General features: G+C 41.2%; 1 protein-coding gene across 2 annotated transcripts in view; it reads right to left on the reverse strand.

Annotated features, from left to right (window-relative positions):
• cfap206 (cilia and flagella associated protein 206) overlaps positions 1–15,385 on the reverse strand; it is a 55,599-nt gene that overhangs the window by 26,704 nt on the left and 13,510 nt on the right. The window contains exons 3-7 of one of the 2 annotated variants that reach the window (XM_043686925.1): positions 14,401–14,484; positions 9,167–9,257; positions 5,877–6,065; positions 4,131–4,289; positions 892–1,106 (exon numbers count right to left, since the gene is read on the reverse strand). In XM_043686925.1, coding sequence (XP_043542860.1) covers positions 892–1,106; positions 4,131–4,289; positions 5,877–6,065; positions 9,167–9,257; positions 14,401–14,484 — 738 coding nt within the window. Of the gene's footprint in view, positions 1–891; positions 1,107–4,130; positions 4,290–5,876; positions 6,066–9,166; positions 9,258–13,322; positions 13,406–14,400; positions 14,485–15,385 lie in introns of those variants that run through there. The other variant, XM_043686926.1, reaches the window with a different exon arrangement.

A 15,385-nucleotide genomic window follows, 5' to 3' on the forward strand; every position in this document is an offset into this window, starting at 1 on the left:
TGCTTTCCTTTATTGGTCAGAGTATTGAGTACAGGAGTTGGGAGGTCATGTTGCGGCTGTACAGGACATTGGTTAGGCCATTGTTGGAATATTGCATGCAATTCTGGTCTCCTTCCTATCGGAAAGATGTTGTGAAACTTGAAAGGGTTCAGAAAAGATTTACAATGATGTTGGCAGGGTTGAAGGATCTAAACTAAAGGGAGAGGCTGAACAGGCTGGGGCTGTTTTGCCTGGAGCATCGGAGGCTGATGGGTGACCTTATAGAGGCTTACAAAATTATGAGGGGGATGGATAGGATAAATAGACAAAGTCGTTTCCCTGGGGTCGGGGAGTCCAGAACTAGAGGGCATAGGTTTAGGGTGAGAGGGGAAAGATATAAAAGAGAACTCAGGGACAACGTTTTCATGCAGAGGGTGATACGTGTATGGAATGAGCTGCCAGAGGATGTGGTGGAGACTGTTACAATTGCAATATTCAAGAGGAATTTGGATGGGTATATGAATAGGAAGGGTTTGGAAGGATATGGGCCGGGTGCTGGCAGGTGGGACTAGATTGGGTTGGGATATCTGGTCGGCATGGATGGGTTGGACCGAAGGATCTGTCTCCATGCTGTACATCTCTATGACTCTATGACTCTTGCCAGTGACCTATACCAGAATTTCCAGCATGAACATTTCTTTCCAAAAGGCACATTTCCATAACACCACTTTACACAGGAAAAGGGATGCAGGGATAAAGGCAATAGAGGTTGGGGGGCAGTGAGTGGTGAAGACAAAAATAGAGAAAAAAATACTTTACACAAATTTCCATTTAAAATTAAAAGAAATAATTATATATTTCTTCCATTACAATGGTAATAAATGTATAATAACACTTAGAATAATAACCTACCACAATAATTTGTAGAAAGACCTCATGTTGCCTCACATTGTATAAAGCCTCCTTCAGTTTATCATGTAACCCATTTTCTTCATACCACTGTGCTCTGCTTTTCTCCAGCCTCTCGATAATAGACGTATAGTGGTAGATAAGCTGCTGCGTGGCTTGTAGCTCAGACTCAACATTTTGTTTGGTTGCTGGCACAGCTTCATTTAGAATGGCAGGCACTGTGTTTGCAAATGTATTTCAATTATACAGAAGTAACTTAAGATAATCGCAGTGAGAGTTAGCATGAGATGAACAATTTGGAAATAAGTTGCAGCCGTGGCGGGTTTATAGTTTATAATAAACTCCTACCTCGGAACTTGATTCTAAAGGAGAGGTTAATGGGTTTTCGGTTTTATGAGGATGACATTTTTTTCAAAGAGAATCAGGAAGTACCTTTTAAATTGGGGGTTAAACAGCAATTTCCAAACTACCATGTGACTTAAGCTAAATGACCAGACAAGCTATTTGATGATGGTTGAAGTGTTTACTGAGCTGAGATTTTACATCCCAGTGGGAGACAGATGGAGAGGGCAGAAGCAGAACCGGGTCCAGTTCAGAAGGAAAGATTCACATCAACCGGGTAAGTTGTTTAACCTAACAGTATTCAAAATAGGGGGACAAGACCTGAGATTTTCTTAGAGTTAGTGAGGAAACATCTGTGTGTATCTTGGGAAGGAAATGATTATAAAGAAAATCATAGCTGGTGAACGTGCAGAAATTCATTGAAAGAACACTGTTTGCGACTTTGTCAGTTGAGTCAGAAATTTTAGAGTAGTGAACTTGGGTTTGAGGAGGTTAAGTATCCATAAAGAACATTGTAGGGGATAGAGGGTTGAATCTTTTGCTCATTATGATAACAGCTTTCCAAACCATCTCAAGTGGAATTGACTTTATATACTTATTGATTTTTTAAAAAATTAATTCATTCACAGGATATGTGCATTGTTGGTCAGACCAGCATTTATTGCTCAGAGGACAGTTTAGAGTCAGCCACATTACTGTAAACTTGGGAGTGACGTGTAGGCCTGACAAAGTAAGGATGCAGTTTCCTTCCCCAAAGGATATTAGGGAATCAGAGGGGTTTTCCCCAACCACCAACAATGGTTTCATGTCATCATTAGCCTATTTACTTCAGAATTTTGTTTAAATTGAATTCAAAATGCCACCATCTGCCATGGTGGGATTGAAACCAGATGTACCAGAACATTACCTGGGTCTCTGGATTAATAGTCTAGTGGTAACACCACTTGGCCATCGTGTCTCTTTGTTCTTTTATTAAAAGAATATTTGCAGCTCTTGTGTCTATCAAACCAGATTTCACTCTTGGAGCTGACTTGTCCAATATTATCACCAGCTAGGATCATAACACAAGCTCACCGAAATACAGAAGGATCAAGTTAAAATAGATGCATTTTACCGCAACCAACAGATCAGATTAATGCTTCACTATCTGATCACACTCAGTTATGTGTAATGGTAGACAATTCAAACAACAATAAGGAGCAGGCACCTCCATAAATACTCCCTCCTGAAAGCTGGGGAGTCCTGCACACGTGGTTTGTGTCGTGTAGATCTCGCTCTGGCTTTGGAGATACAGGAGTTGAGTTACTTACTGCCAAACTCCCAGCTTTTGGCCTACACAGTATCAATACAGCTGGTCCAGGTCAGTTTCTGATCAATAGTTACTCCTAGGATGCTGATGTTAGGAGATTCAGCAGTGGTAATGTCATTGAATCTGAAACAGAGATAGTGGGTTTGCTATTGTTTTCAGAAGGGAATTGTCTGGTGCTTGTGTGGCATTGATGTTGCTTGTCAATTATCAGCTCAGGCCTGACTGTTGTCTGAGACTAACTAATTGTAGACACACAGATTGCTTTACTACCTTAAAGATGCAAATGGTACGCAAGCTACCTCACTTCTGACATTATGATGGAGGAAAGGTTACTCATGGAGCAGTTGCAGATGGTTTAGCCATGGACCCCTGCAGTGATGTTGTGTGCCTGAGGTGATTGATCTCCAACAACCATAACTATCATTCTTTATGTTAGGTAATGTGTTACAGTAGCACACAAAGTTTTGTTATTTAGGGTCTCTTTAAAATCAATATTTCCTAGAATTTCCCATGTAACATGAGATTTTTAAATGCTTTTACAGCAGAAATTAGTTTTAATCACCACGATTGCCAAGGGCACAATATTGCATTAAGATGACATCAAGGAATTATGTAGCTCTGTACACATCCTATTATTGATGCAGTGTTTTGGGAAAATAGGAAGTTTTGTTCTTAGAAGAAATGGCAACTAACAGTCAGAGGTGGGTAAGGGGACAGCAGTCATCTGATATCATGTGGAACATGTGATTGACACAGCCCCTAGAAATAGGGTATCACAACAAGTGCTCAGAGTCAGAGGGCAGTCCTAGTCAGGGAACAGTCTTCTTCAGTTGCAAGGTGAACCAAAAGTAGTTGAGGTTGTTTCCCAGCTATTTTACTTTACAACTTGAAAGAGTTGCTTTCAAAACTTGAAAGAGATTGACACATTCTGTGCCAATTTCAAGTTTCTCCCTATCGTGGGCAGCATGGTGGCTCAGTGGTTAGCACTGCTGCCTCACAGCACCAGGGACCCAAGTTTGATTCCCACCTTGGGCGACTGTCTGTATGTAGTTTGCACATTCTTCCTATGTCTGCTCGAGTTTGCTCCGGTTTCCTCCCACAATCCAAAGATGTGCTGGTCAGGTGAATTGGCCATGCTAAATTGCCCGTAGTGTTAGGTGCATTAGTTAGGGACAAATATAGGGTAGGGGAATGGATCTGAGTGGGTGTCTCTTTAGAGGGTCGGGTTGGGCTGAAGGGCCTGTTTCCATACTGTAGGGAATCTAATCTAATCAGTGAGCCATCCTCAAATGTCACGGGTTGTACGCTTTCTTTGCTTAATTAAACTTATGTATCATATCAAATCCCTGCTGCTCAATAAGCTTAAGAATCTGAAAATTCCTTATAAATGGTCAACTGCATATACTTGGACAACTGTGATCCTGGAGCCTTAAATTCAAACAAATGGAATTTTACATCAAAATTGGATACAGGGTTTACCTACTGATATTCAAAATGTGGAATTTAGGGAAAATTTACTTTAGAATTTTAACAGTCAAATCTAGAAGCCTAACTACATGGTTTGAAATCTTTTTCACAATACAGTACTTACAGTCATCAATGCCTTCACCACCCTTCTTACAGTTCTTATTGAACAGCCGAATGCCAGTGACAATCATACTTAGTTCATTCAACTGTCGCTCCTTGTCCTTTTTTGTGAGAGCAAGAAAGGTACCCAGTTCCACTTGTGGAAAAACACTTTGCAGAGCAGCTAAGTAAAGAAAAGTCAACAGGAAAAATAAGGTGCATTATGTCATCAGTAAAAATACTTCATGAAGGATACTATTAGCAGAGAGAGAGAGAGAGTGCAACAAAATCTGCAATCTGGAGTCTGCTCGTTGTTCAGTTCCTCATCACTTCTAGGATGATGGCATTGCCAGCCGTCTGGTCGAGTGGAAATCCTACCTTTAGCCTGTTAACACTATCGGAGCACAAGCAGTTTTGTTCACTATTGGACAGCAAGCATAGGTGGCGATTGGTGTTCCCTGTCAATGCTTTGAAAAGTGTGCCACCTAAAAAACATCTGCCCTAGCTTGTCAAATCACAACCTGAAAGCAATATTTGAATAAGATTGCAGCTTTGTAGTTCTCACTAACTGTCCAGTATTCTCAGAGAGTGGCTTCTCTCAGTTAAGGATCCTCCTTCCTACTTGCTCATGGTGGACCTGTGAGCACTTTAAGACTCCATACTTGGAACACTCCTTGTCATCCACATGTTGCTCCTTGAGCACATTGTCCATTGATGACATCCAGCATATTTTTCCAACTAGCCCTGACCTCAGGATTCACACTGAGATGAGTCATTGGACATTTGATCAGGCACCAAAGTCACATGTAGGTAAGAATTTGCTCCAATTCAGACTCCACACTTTATCTCATCCCGATCCTGGCATGTTTGCTTCAGCTGGACACAGCAGGGCACAACCTTAGTGTCCTACATGACTCCAAGTTAAACTTCAAAGCTAAACTCAGCCAGGATTGGAGGTTCCTATTGGGCAAAGCTGCTCACTTCATATATTGACTGATCTCAAATTCTACCTCAACAACTTTGGTGCTCAAATCCTTCCACTGTTCTTTCATCACTTCTGGGTTTGGGTGATCTAATATTTTCCTTATCAGTCCCTCATATTCTGCAAATGTCTGAATGATTAAAGTTCTTCTGAAATAACACTAAGTTTCATCATCTCCAGCATTAATTCCCTATCCATCAGTGCATCCATAACAAAATCCTTAGCTTCATTTAAAATGCTGCAAACACCTCAGCTTTCCCCTTCCACTGTAATCTCCTCCAGCACTCTACGTTAATACATAAAATCCATTCTTTTGAGCATAGCTTTCCCTTCATCCTCTGTCCTTTGCCTTTGCTTCTCATGCCTTCATCTAACTTGATCCAAACTTTGAAATGCTTCCTGTAAACCAGTGCTTCCGAAACCTTTCCCTTTGTGACCCTCATCTCATGGTCAAAAAGTTGGTGTAAACTTTGCCTTGGAAATGTCAGAGCAGGGGTACAGCTGGGATTACTTGCTCAGGACTCCATGTCAATCATTGCTGCGTCAGAACCTCCAAACCACCCCACTTGGGGTCCTGGCCTGCACTTGAGGAAGCACTGCCCGAAGCCTTTCTGCCTGCCTACCTATCTCACTCCTTTCAAAATGCACCACTTTGGGCAAGCTTCCAGTCACTTCTCTGAATACATGGTTCTGTGTCAGTTTTCGCTTCGATGGAGGGGGCTAAGAATATTTGATTACATTCAAGTTTTTGTTACATATTAAAAGATGAAGAGAAATTACATCACCTACCGGTTGCCTCTCTCACTACACTTAGTTCAGTGGGAGAGCCAAGGCCTGAGTGCAGCAGCATGTAGCTTACAATTTTACGGTAAAGACATTCAAATTCATCCCGTGTCCTAGCGCGACTGTCTGTGATTTCTCTGCATACTGGGGCCAACCTAGATTCCAAGACACTGCGATGCTCAGCGAGAAATTCCGCTGTAGTGAGGTAATGAAAACAGCTCAGTGCTAATTTGTAATTCCGCAAAAACATAGAAACGATATATAGAAAGATATTTGCAATTTTTCTGTGTCATTTCTTATGGTCTCATTAGTTATTGTATGGAAAGTGCGAACATTAACCCAATAAGCTTGAGTGACCAGGACAAGTGAAGTTGTTTTTTTGCGCTCAGCCAAGGATTCTCTTCCGCTATTGTTGACAGACTCCTCAACTGTGACTATGTTATTTCCCACATTTCTGGTCTCACCATCTTCCTTCCCTTCCAGAACTAGGATAGGGTTCCCTTTGTCCTCATCTTCCATTCCCGTGAACCTCCACATTTGTCAGATCTTCCTCTGCTATTTCTCCCACCTCCAGTGTGATGCCAACACTCAACACTGTTCCTTCCTTTTTCCGTTCAATATGTTAAATGCACAACTTCCTCTGTGACAAGTTGACTCCTCAGTCAACCCCGGCACCTTCTTGTGCAAGCGCAGGAGATACAACATCTACATTTTATCCATTCCCTTCTCACTGTCTAAGGCCTAAACACCCCTTTCTGGGTGACACAGCTACTATTTGTACTTCTGTCAATTTAATATACTGTATTTGATGCTTATGGTATGATCCCTTTATCCCAGGGAAGACCAAATCCATATTTGGTGCCTGATTTGCAGAACACCTATGTTAAGTCCACAGCTCATGTTTGTGATGGCTGTCACTTTAATTCTCCCCCACATCCTCACCGTGCCCTCTCTGTTCTCAGCATCCTACATTGTTCCAATGAAACTCATTGCATGCTCAGAAAAGTACCTTCAGTTCTGATTGGACACTTTACAGTTTTCTTGAGTTCAACAATTTTAGATCCTAACTTCTGCCACCATTTGATCAGAGAGCATCTGCTGGTGATCGTACTGCTATTATAGTTAAACCTCCTCCTGACTCATCTTTTGTTTCTCTTTTGGCTCCTTACCACACTCTTTTGCTTGACTGTGGGTGGACTCATGTCTGCTGTCCCCAGAATGAAATCACTCAGTGGGTAGACAAGTGCCAATGTGGGTTGGTTAGAAGGTCCACTTTTATTCTCTGGAACTTTGCCCCAGTTGCTTAGAAGATTTTAGATCCTTTACACTTCCCTCACCTCACTGGACGCACCCTATATCAACACCCCCCCAACCCACCATTTGTCCATTCTCCATGGCCATTTATATTTTCCAATATACACCATATCATGCACACATTCCCCTCATCTCTTCTCTTCCCACTAAATACCTCCATGGCCCCTTATATTCTCCATGCCAACTCAATGCTAACTGAAGTCTCCCTAAATGTCTACAATGATCCCTTATCCTCTCAAACTGAGGCTTGGCTGTGAGCCCAAGCCAACAAAAGAATTTGCTCATCATGGGTATCTGTTTAGAAAACTAAAGTCAATTGTTGACTTTTCTTGATTGACATCTCCAGAGGTATGAAATTGATGAGGCCTCTGTTATTGATGTTTCAGTGGGTTGTCTAATTGGCACTTCTATCAGGGTGTGGGCACAGCATTTTCAAAAGGAAGATTAGTGAATGAGTGTTTTTGTCTTATTCCACATTTGCCACTTTTATTACATGGTTCACTGCTTAGACCTTAATGGGCTTGGAAAGATTGGGCATTGGCATTTTGTATAAAGTAAAAATTATATCCTAAAATTCTAAAAATAAAGACTCTATGACCTGGAATAACTTCACAAGCTTGTAGCCAGGTCCTGTAATGGCCCTATACTGTATACTTTAAGCAAAAGGGCTATTTACAACTGATTTGTATTACATCTGAAGGGGCATGCATTCTTGTATATAACTCTTAATTGAAAAACTGTAGCCCTGATGGGAGTGTTTCCCATATTTTCTGACACACTGATGGGAGTGTTTCCCATATTTTCTGATATGTCACATTTGAAAGTGAGGCACAGGCAAATTTAATATAATTTTTAAAAGCTTTTTTAAAAAAAAATCCCTCCTGCTTAATTTTATTATTACTTCCTGTAAATTAATAGAATATTTAAATCATCTTTATCGCTTTATGACTTTTCTTCTTACTCTTTTTGCTTAGATTTAGACAATTATTTCTATGTTGACCCTCACACCAGTCTTTGGGTTTATAACATTCTGAAGAACTTTGATTGAGTGAATACAGAAAGTCAATTCCGTGACTGGGAAGCCTTGATTGAGCAATTGCCAATGAGACAGTGAGAAGAGGTTAAGAGAATATTCTTTCCAGAAAGAATTGTAGCACTTTGGAAGACACTGCCTCAGAGAATGGTTGAAAGGGACTGATAAATCTTTAAAGGGAAGAATTTGAGGTAAAGGTAGAAGCAGGGCTCAAGGGAGTGAAGGGAGCATTGGGATTTATTCTTGATCCCTTGTGCAAAGATGTGACTCAATACTTAAAGGGATGAATGAGCTCTTTCTGTGCTCCAACCATCTACAGTTTCGAAGTCTTTTAAAACCTCCTTCAAACCATGCTTGAAACCTCACTGCAGCAGATGCCTCTGAAAGCTCACCCATTCTACCAGGATGTGGAATAGATTATTTGAGGATTAGATTGTTATTAATAGACTGTCAGAGTGGCAGAGAAAGCAGTCGAAGCAGAAAATGTCATTGGGTAGACATTTTGTTTGTGTCTCTGCAAAAGGCTATGTTTAAAGGGGTGTCAGAATGTGGTGTTCAGGGACAAGTTACAGGGACAAGTTCATGACAAGTTCACAGCAAAATTCTCTTGAGAGAAGGAAGAAATGCTTGACACGTTTACTGCTGATGTTTCTATGGATGTCACTTGACCTACTAAGTACTTCATCGAGATAAGGTTTTCTTGGGTTTCTGAGCAATTTGTCTGTAATTTGTCTGGTACAATCTGAAACGGCTAAAAGATATGGGGAGTACATTTCTTTTCAAAATGCTTGACCTTTGCAAATGTAAAATGGACAGATCAGAGAGAGCCCAAAAACATGAGATATAAAGAAAATACAGTCTAATGGAAGATTGACTTCAAGCTTAGTAATTTCGATCAACCTAACTTTTTAAAACAGTTTGCCTGAAAAAGGTAATAAGGGAAACTGACCTCTACTTGTGTAATTCATATCAAAGTAAACTTGCATCTTGATTGTGTCAAGAGATGACCGTTGTGTTTCAAGCAATCTGTCCACACAAGTCTAGAAAATAAGTGTTGATGGTCTTGTTAAAAAGCAAAATTGAAATAAAAAATATTCTGAATTATCCATTTAGGCCAGAAAATCCACAGTTGTACCTCTAAAGTTCTGGTTTATGTTCAAAATAAAGATGACAAGATTCCAGGAACATGCAGTAGAAGGACACAAGGTTAGTTAACTTATTCCTCGCAGTGTGACAGAAATGGCCAAGTAATACATCCAGGCTTGTGAGTTCAGGTTCAGATGAGGGGGCCCATAACTTATATGCATTTGATGGGCCGAATGTTATCCTTTTATATCATTATGAATACAACATTCTATGTATGCACCAAAAACAATGACTTGCATTTTTATATCATCTCTAACGTGGTAAAAGGTCAAGTGAGTAAATAAAATTTAACAAGCAATAGCGCATTGACCCTATCTGAATTTCTTTCCCACTTAGTTATTGCAACCATCATAGGACCATAAGAAATATGAATAGGAGTCTGCCCATGAGTCTGCTCCATCATTCAATAGGATCATGGCTGATTTGACATTCCTTACATCCAATTTCCTGCATTTTTCCCCATTATCCTTGATTCCCCTATTGATCAAGAATCTATCACCTACCTCAGCCTTAAATACACACAAGGACTCTGGCCCCACAGCTCTCTGTGGCAAGGGGTTCCAAAGACTCTGAGAGAAGAAATTCCTCCTTGTCTCAGTCTTAAATTGGTGTCCCTTAATTCTGCAACTCCTGGTGCTGGACTCTCCCATGAAGGGAAGTCTCCTCTCAGCAGTTACCCTGTCAAGCCCCTTAAGAATCCTTTATGTTTCAAAGTGTGCAAGCTGGCAACCCCTGTCCTCAATGGTTTACAACAAGTGAAAAGTGTAGTTTGGTTCTGCCATTCTACAGCAAGCAGAAAGACAGTAATCTGGTAATATCGATTTCTGCCTCAACCACAACATGTCTCACTTCCATGGTCAGCAAACAAGAATATTATTGGGAAATAGAACACCAGTAAAGGTGGTTGCACTGCTGCATCACAGCACCAGGGACCCAGGTTCAATTCCAGCCTCGGGCGACTGTCTGTGTGGAGTTTGCACATTATCCCCGTGTCTGCGTGGGTTTCCTCTGGATGCTCCCGCTTCCTCCCAAAATCCAAAGATGTGCAGGTCAGGTGAATTGGCCATACTAAATTGTCCACAGTGTTAGATGCATTAGTCAGAGTGAGTTGGGTCTGGGGGGGGGTGTTGCTCTTCGGAGGGTCGCTGTGGACTTGTTGGGCTGAAGGGCCTGTTTCCACACTGTAGAAAATCTAATCTAAGTGCTCCTGAATCGGAAAGGGAAGAGACAACCTGGGAAAATGAATGCAGTAGGGACTATTTAGCTGATTTGGCAGGAAGGCCTGATGTTAGGAAGGAGGATGTGCTGAAAATTTTGAAAAACATAACGATAGATAAATCCCCTGGTCCAGTGCTGTGCTGTTCCAGCAATAAAGTTTCAACTTTGATCTCCAGCATCTGCAGACCTCACTTTCTCCTTCCAGACAGGATATACCCAAGATTGCTATAGGAAACGAGGGAAAAGATTGCTGCGCCTTTGGTTATGATCTTTGCGTCCTCATTGTCCACTGGAGTAGTACCAGATGATTGGAAGGTTGAAAATGTTATTCCTTTGTTCAAGAAAGGGAATAGGGATAATTCTGAGAATTATAGACTCCTATGTCAATGGTGGGCAAAGTATTAGAGAGGATTCTGTGGGACAGGGTTTATGGTTACTTGGAAAACCATAGTTTGATTAGAGATAAACAGCATGGCTTTGTGCGGGGCAGGTCAAGCCTCACAAACCTGATTGAATTCTTTGAGGATGTGACAAAACACTTTGATGAAGGTAGAGCAGTGGATGTGGTGTACGTGGATTTTAGCAAGGTGTTTGATAAAGGTCCCCATCATAGGGTCATTCAGAAAGTAAGGAGGCATGGGATACAGGAAATCTGGCTGTCTGCATACAGAATTGGCTGGCCCATAGAAGACAGAGGGTGGTCGTAGATGGAAAGTATTCAGTCTGGAACTTGGTGACCAGTGGTGTTCCGCAGGGACGGTTCTGGGACCTCTGCTCTTTGTGATTTTTACAAATGACTTGGATGAGGAAGTGGAAGTGTGGGTTAGTAAGTTTTCTGATGACACAAAGGTTGGTGGAGTTGTGGATAGTGTGGAGGGCTATTGTAGGTTGGAACAAGACATTGACAGGATGCAGAACTGGGCTGATAAATGGCAGATGGAGTTCAACCTGGAAAAGTGTGAAGTAATTCATTTTGGAAGATTGAATTTGAATGCAGAATACAGGGTTAAAGACAGGATTCTTGGCAATGTGGTGGAACAGAGGGATCTTGGGGTCCATGTCCATAGATCCCTCAAAGTTGCCAACCAAGTTGATAGGGTTGTTAAGAAGGCATATGGTGTGTTAGCTTTCACTAGCAGGGGAGTTGAGTTTAAGAGCTGTGAGGTTATGCTGCATCCCGGTAGAGCCCTGGTTAGACCACACTTGGAATATTGTGTTCAGTTCTGGTTGCCTCATTATAGGAAGGATGTGGAAGCTTTAGAGAGGGTGCAGAGAAGATCTACCAGGATACTGCTTGGACTGGAGGGCATGTCTTATGTAGAAAGGTTGAGAGAGCTAAGGCTTTTCTCATTGGAGCGAAGATGGATGAGAGGTGGCTTGATGTTGAGAGGCATAGATAGAGAGAGTGGATAGCCAGAGACTTTTTCCCATGGCGGAATGTCTATCATGAGGTGGCATAATTTTAAGGTAATTGGAGGAAGGTTTGGGGAGATGTCAGAGGTAGGTTCTTTACAGAGTGTGGTGGGTATGTGGAATGCACGGCCAGCGGTGGTAGTAGAATCAGATATATTAGGGACATTCAAGCAACTCTTGGATAGACACATGGAAAATAGTTCAATGAAGGGTATGTGGTTAGTCTGATCTTAGAGTAGGATAAAAGGCCGGCATAACATTGAGGGCCGAAGGGCCTGTACTGTGCTGGACTGTTCTATGTTCTATGGAACTAGAAAAGGTCAGTGATTGCCAGAAAATAGCCAATAATTATTTAACATTAATTCAGTGGTTTGTATAGCATAGAGGAAGGAAAGGCCATTTGGTCTACCTGGTTCATGCTGTTTCTCTGCACAAGCAGTTTAGCTAATTACACACCTCTGTTTTTAAACAAGGGTAATGTTTCCAGGTACTGTAGCAAGGTGATGGAGATAGAAGTTACTCAGAACCACACCCACAGTGGGCTGCTCAGTGACATATCACTTCATTTCATCCTCATAATCAGAACGTCTCACCACACGTACTCTACCTGTCAGAGGTAACTTAGAGCAGTCGGGAATGTGAGGATTGGAAAAGACTGGTTCAAAAATGCTGTATTTTTGAATGGGCAAAGTCGACAGTCAGGGAACAGTCCAGACACGATCAGTTTAAAAAGCTAGAGCAGAGAAAACTCAAAGGATACATTCAGCCTCAAATATACACTGCCTGCTTTTTACTCTTCAATGTATTAAACTCAATTTGCCCTCCCTATACCCGGTACCTGCTAGACAGGTTAAATTAAATTTAGCCCCTGAGAAGTTAGACAGCACCAGGCATTCGACCGTTCATTCTTATCAATGACCAAAACAAAGTGTGACAGTCATGCGTTTATAAGCTCTGGTATCTTAATTAACTGGTAACTCTGGATTACTGCACTTTTTTGATTTCACCCGTGGGATGTAGGAACCACTAGCTGGATCAGCAATCATTACCCTTCTTGAACTGTTATAGTCCACATGCTGTAGATAGACCCACAATGCCATTTAGGGAGGGAATTCCAGGATTTTTACCAAAAAGCATTGAAGCAACAATGATAGATTTCCAAATCAGGATAGCCTGTGGCTTGGAGAGCAATTTACAGGTGGTATTGTTCCCATGTATTCACTGCCCTCGTCCTCTGGATTGATGTGGTTGTGGGTTTGAAAGGTGCTGTCTAAGGATCTTTGGTAAATTTCCACATGCATCTTGTAGATAGTACATACTGCTGTTACCAAGTGTCAGTGGTGTAGGGAGTGGAAGTTTGTGGATGTGGTGCCAAACAAGCAGATTATTTTGTCCTGGATGGTGTCAAGCTTCTTGAGTATTGTTAGAGCCGCACTTATCTAGGCAAGTGGGGAGTATTCCATCATATTCTTGACTTGTGCTTTGTAGATGGTGGACATGATTTGGGGAGACAGGAAGTGACTGTAAGATTCCCTGTACTTAATGCCTCGTGCAGTTCATTTTCTGATCAATAGGAACATCCAGATGTTGATGGGGATTCAATGATGGTAATGCCTTTGAACGTCATGGGACAATAGTTAGATTGACTCTTGTTTAAAATGGTCACTACTTAGAATTTGTATGGCTCAAATCTTGGCATCTTTCAGCCCAAACATGGATATTGTCCAGGCCTTGCTGCATTTGGTCAAGGACTGCTTGCTGTCTGAGGAGTTGTGAATGATGCTGAACATTGTGCAATTATCAGCAAATATCCCAACTTCTGACTTTATGATGGCCATTCTTGAAGCAGCTGAAGATGTTTGGCTTTAGGGCTTTTTATGTTTCTACAAAAGGCTACAGCACGTAAACTTTGCAAGCACAACCTCTCTTTTTAAAAGGTTTTAAAAGATTCTTGCTTTTAAAATATTTTGAACTCATCTGCTATCTTGGTTAGTAAAATCACTCTGTTGTGCTGTACTGCTGAATGTACACCCGACCAGTTATATCTTTGGTATGCATTCAGTGATTTGAACTCAATGGAAAGAAACGGCTGATATGCTAAAATTGCCCTTACTGTGATCCCGCATACAGTGACCTACAGTGACCTCTGGTGGGACTGGAATGCATGTCAACAAGGGAAAAGGTCAGCTGTGTTAGCTTCTTGGGTGAACAGTTCATCTCCAATCATTACTTAAGCTTACATACAAAATGATCACCTAAATAATGTATGAAGGAAATGGGACTGTAACTCCGCATGAGTTACCACTTTATTGTGAAGGACAAGAAAAGGAAGAAAACCAATGTGGGCAAAATACAGATCATTGTTTAGTTTTCACACAGACAACATTAGCATAGTTAAACAGTTACCGTGATGAGTTTGCGAACATCAGTCTTTGTGAGGGTTCTGTCAACATTGAACTCATATCTTGGATCCAGAACAACGGCTTTAACCTATTAGAAAATAGATTCATCATATAACTTCAAGGTGTTTGCCAATCTGTTTATTTACAGAGTGCATTGTTTTCTGCATATTAGCTTTTAAAGAGACAGCAGGCTGCTTTGTAAAGCAACATAAAGAAAGAGACATAACTCAGAAAAAAATTTCAATCACCAGAGGAAATTTGCACCTTCAGTGCTCCCAGTGCCCAGTGCACCTTGCCAGGATTACATATTAGGAATTCAGGGACATTCCCGTAACTTGCTTCCACAAACACACACAATATACACTTGATTATAAACATGTTGTTATAGCTGTTGAAGATAGCTATCTGTAAGAAAAATAGGGTGGTTATGGTAGGGGATTTTAACTTTCCAAACATAGACTGGGACAGCCATAGTGTTAAGGGTTAAGATGGAGAGGTATTTGTTAAGTGTGTACAAGAACATTTTCTGATTCAATATGTGGATGTACTGACTAGAGCAGGTGTAAAACTTGACCTACTCTTGGGAAAATAAGGCTGGGCAGGTGAATGAGGTGTCAGTGGGGGAGCACTTTGGGGCCAGCGACCATAATTCTATTAGATTTAAAATAGTGATGGAAAAGGATAGACCAGATCTAAAAGTTGAAGTTCTAAATTGGAGAAAGGCCAATTTTGACGGTATTAGGCAAGAACTTTTGAAAACTGATTGGGCACAGATATTTGCAGGTAAAGGGACAGCTGGAAAATGGGAAGCCTTCAGAAATGAGATAACGAGAATCCAGAGAAAGTATATTCCTGTTAGGATGAAAAGAAAGGCTGGTAGGTATAGTGAATGTTGGATAACTAATGAAATTGAGGGTTTGGTTAAGAAAAAGAAGGAAGCATATGTAAGGTATAGACAGGATAGATCGAGTGAATCCTTAGAAGAGTAT

This window comes from Chiloscyllium plagiosum, chromosome 3 (assembly GCF_004010195.1).
Source record: "Chiloscyllium plagiosum isolate BGI_BamShark_2017 chromosome 3, ASM401019v2, whole genome shotgun sequence".
NCBI lineage: Eukaryota > Metazoa > Chordata > Chondrichthyes > Orectolobiformes > Hemiscylliidae > Chiloscyllium > Chiloscyllium plagiosum.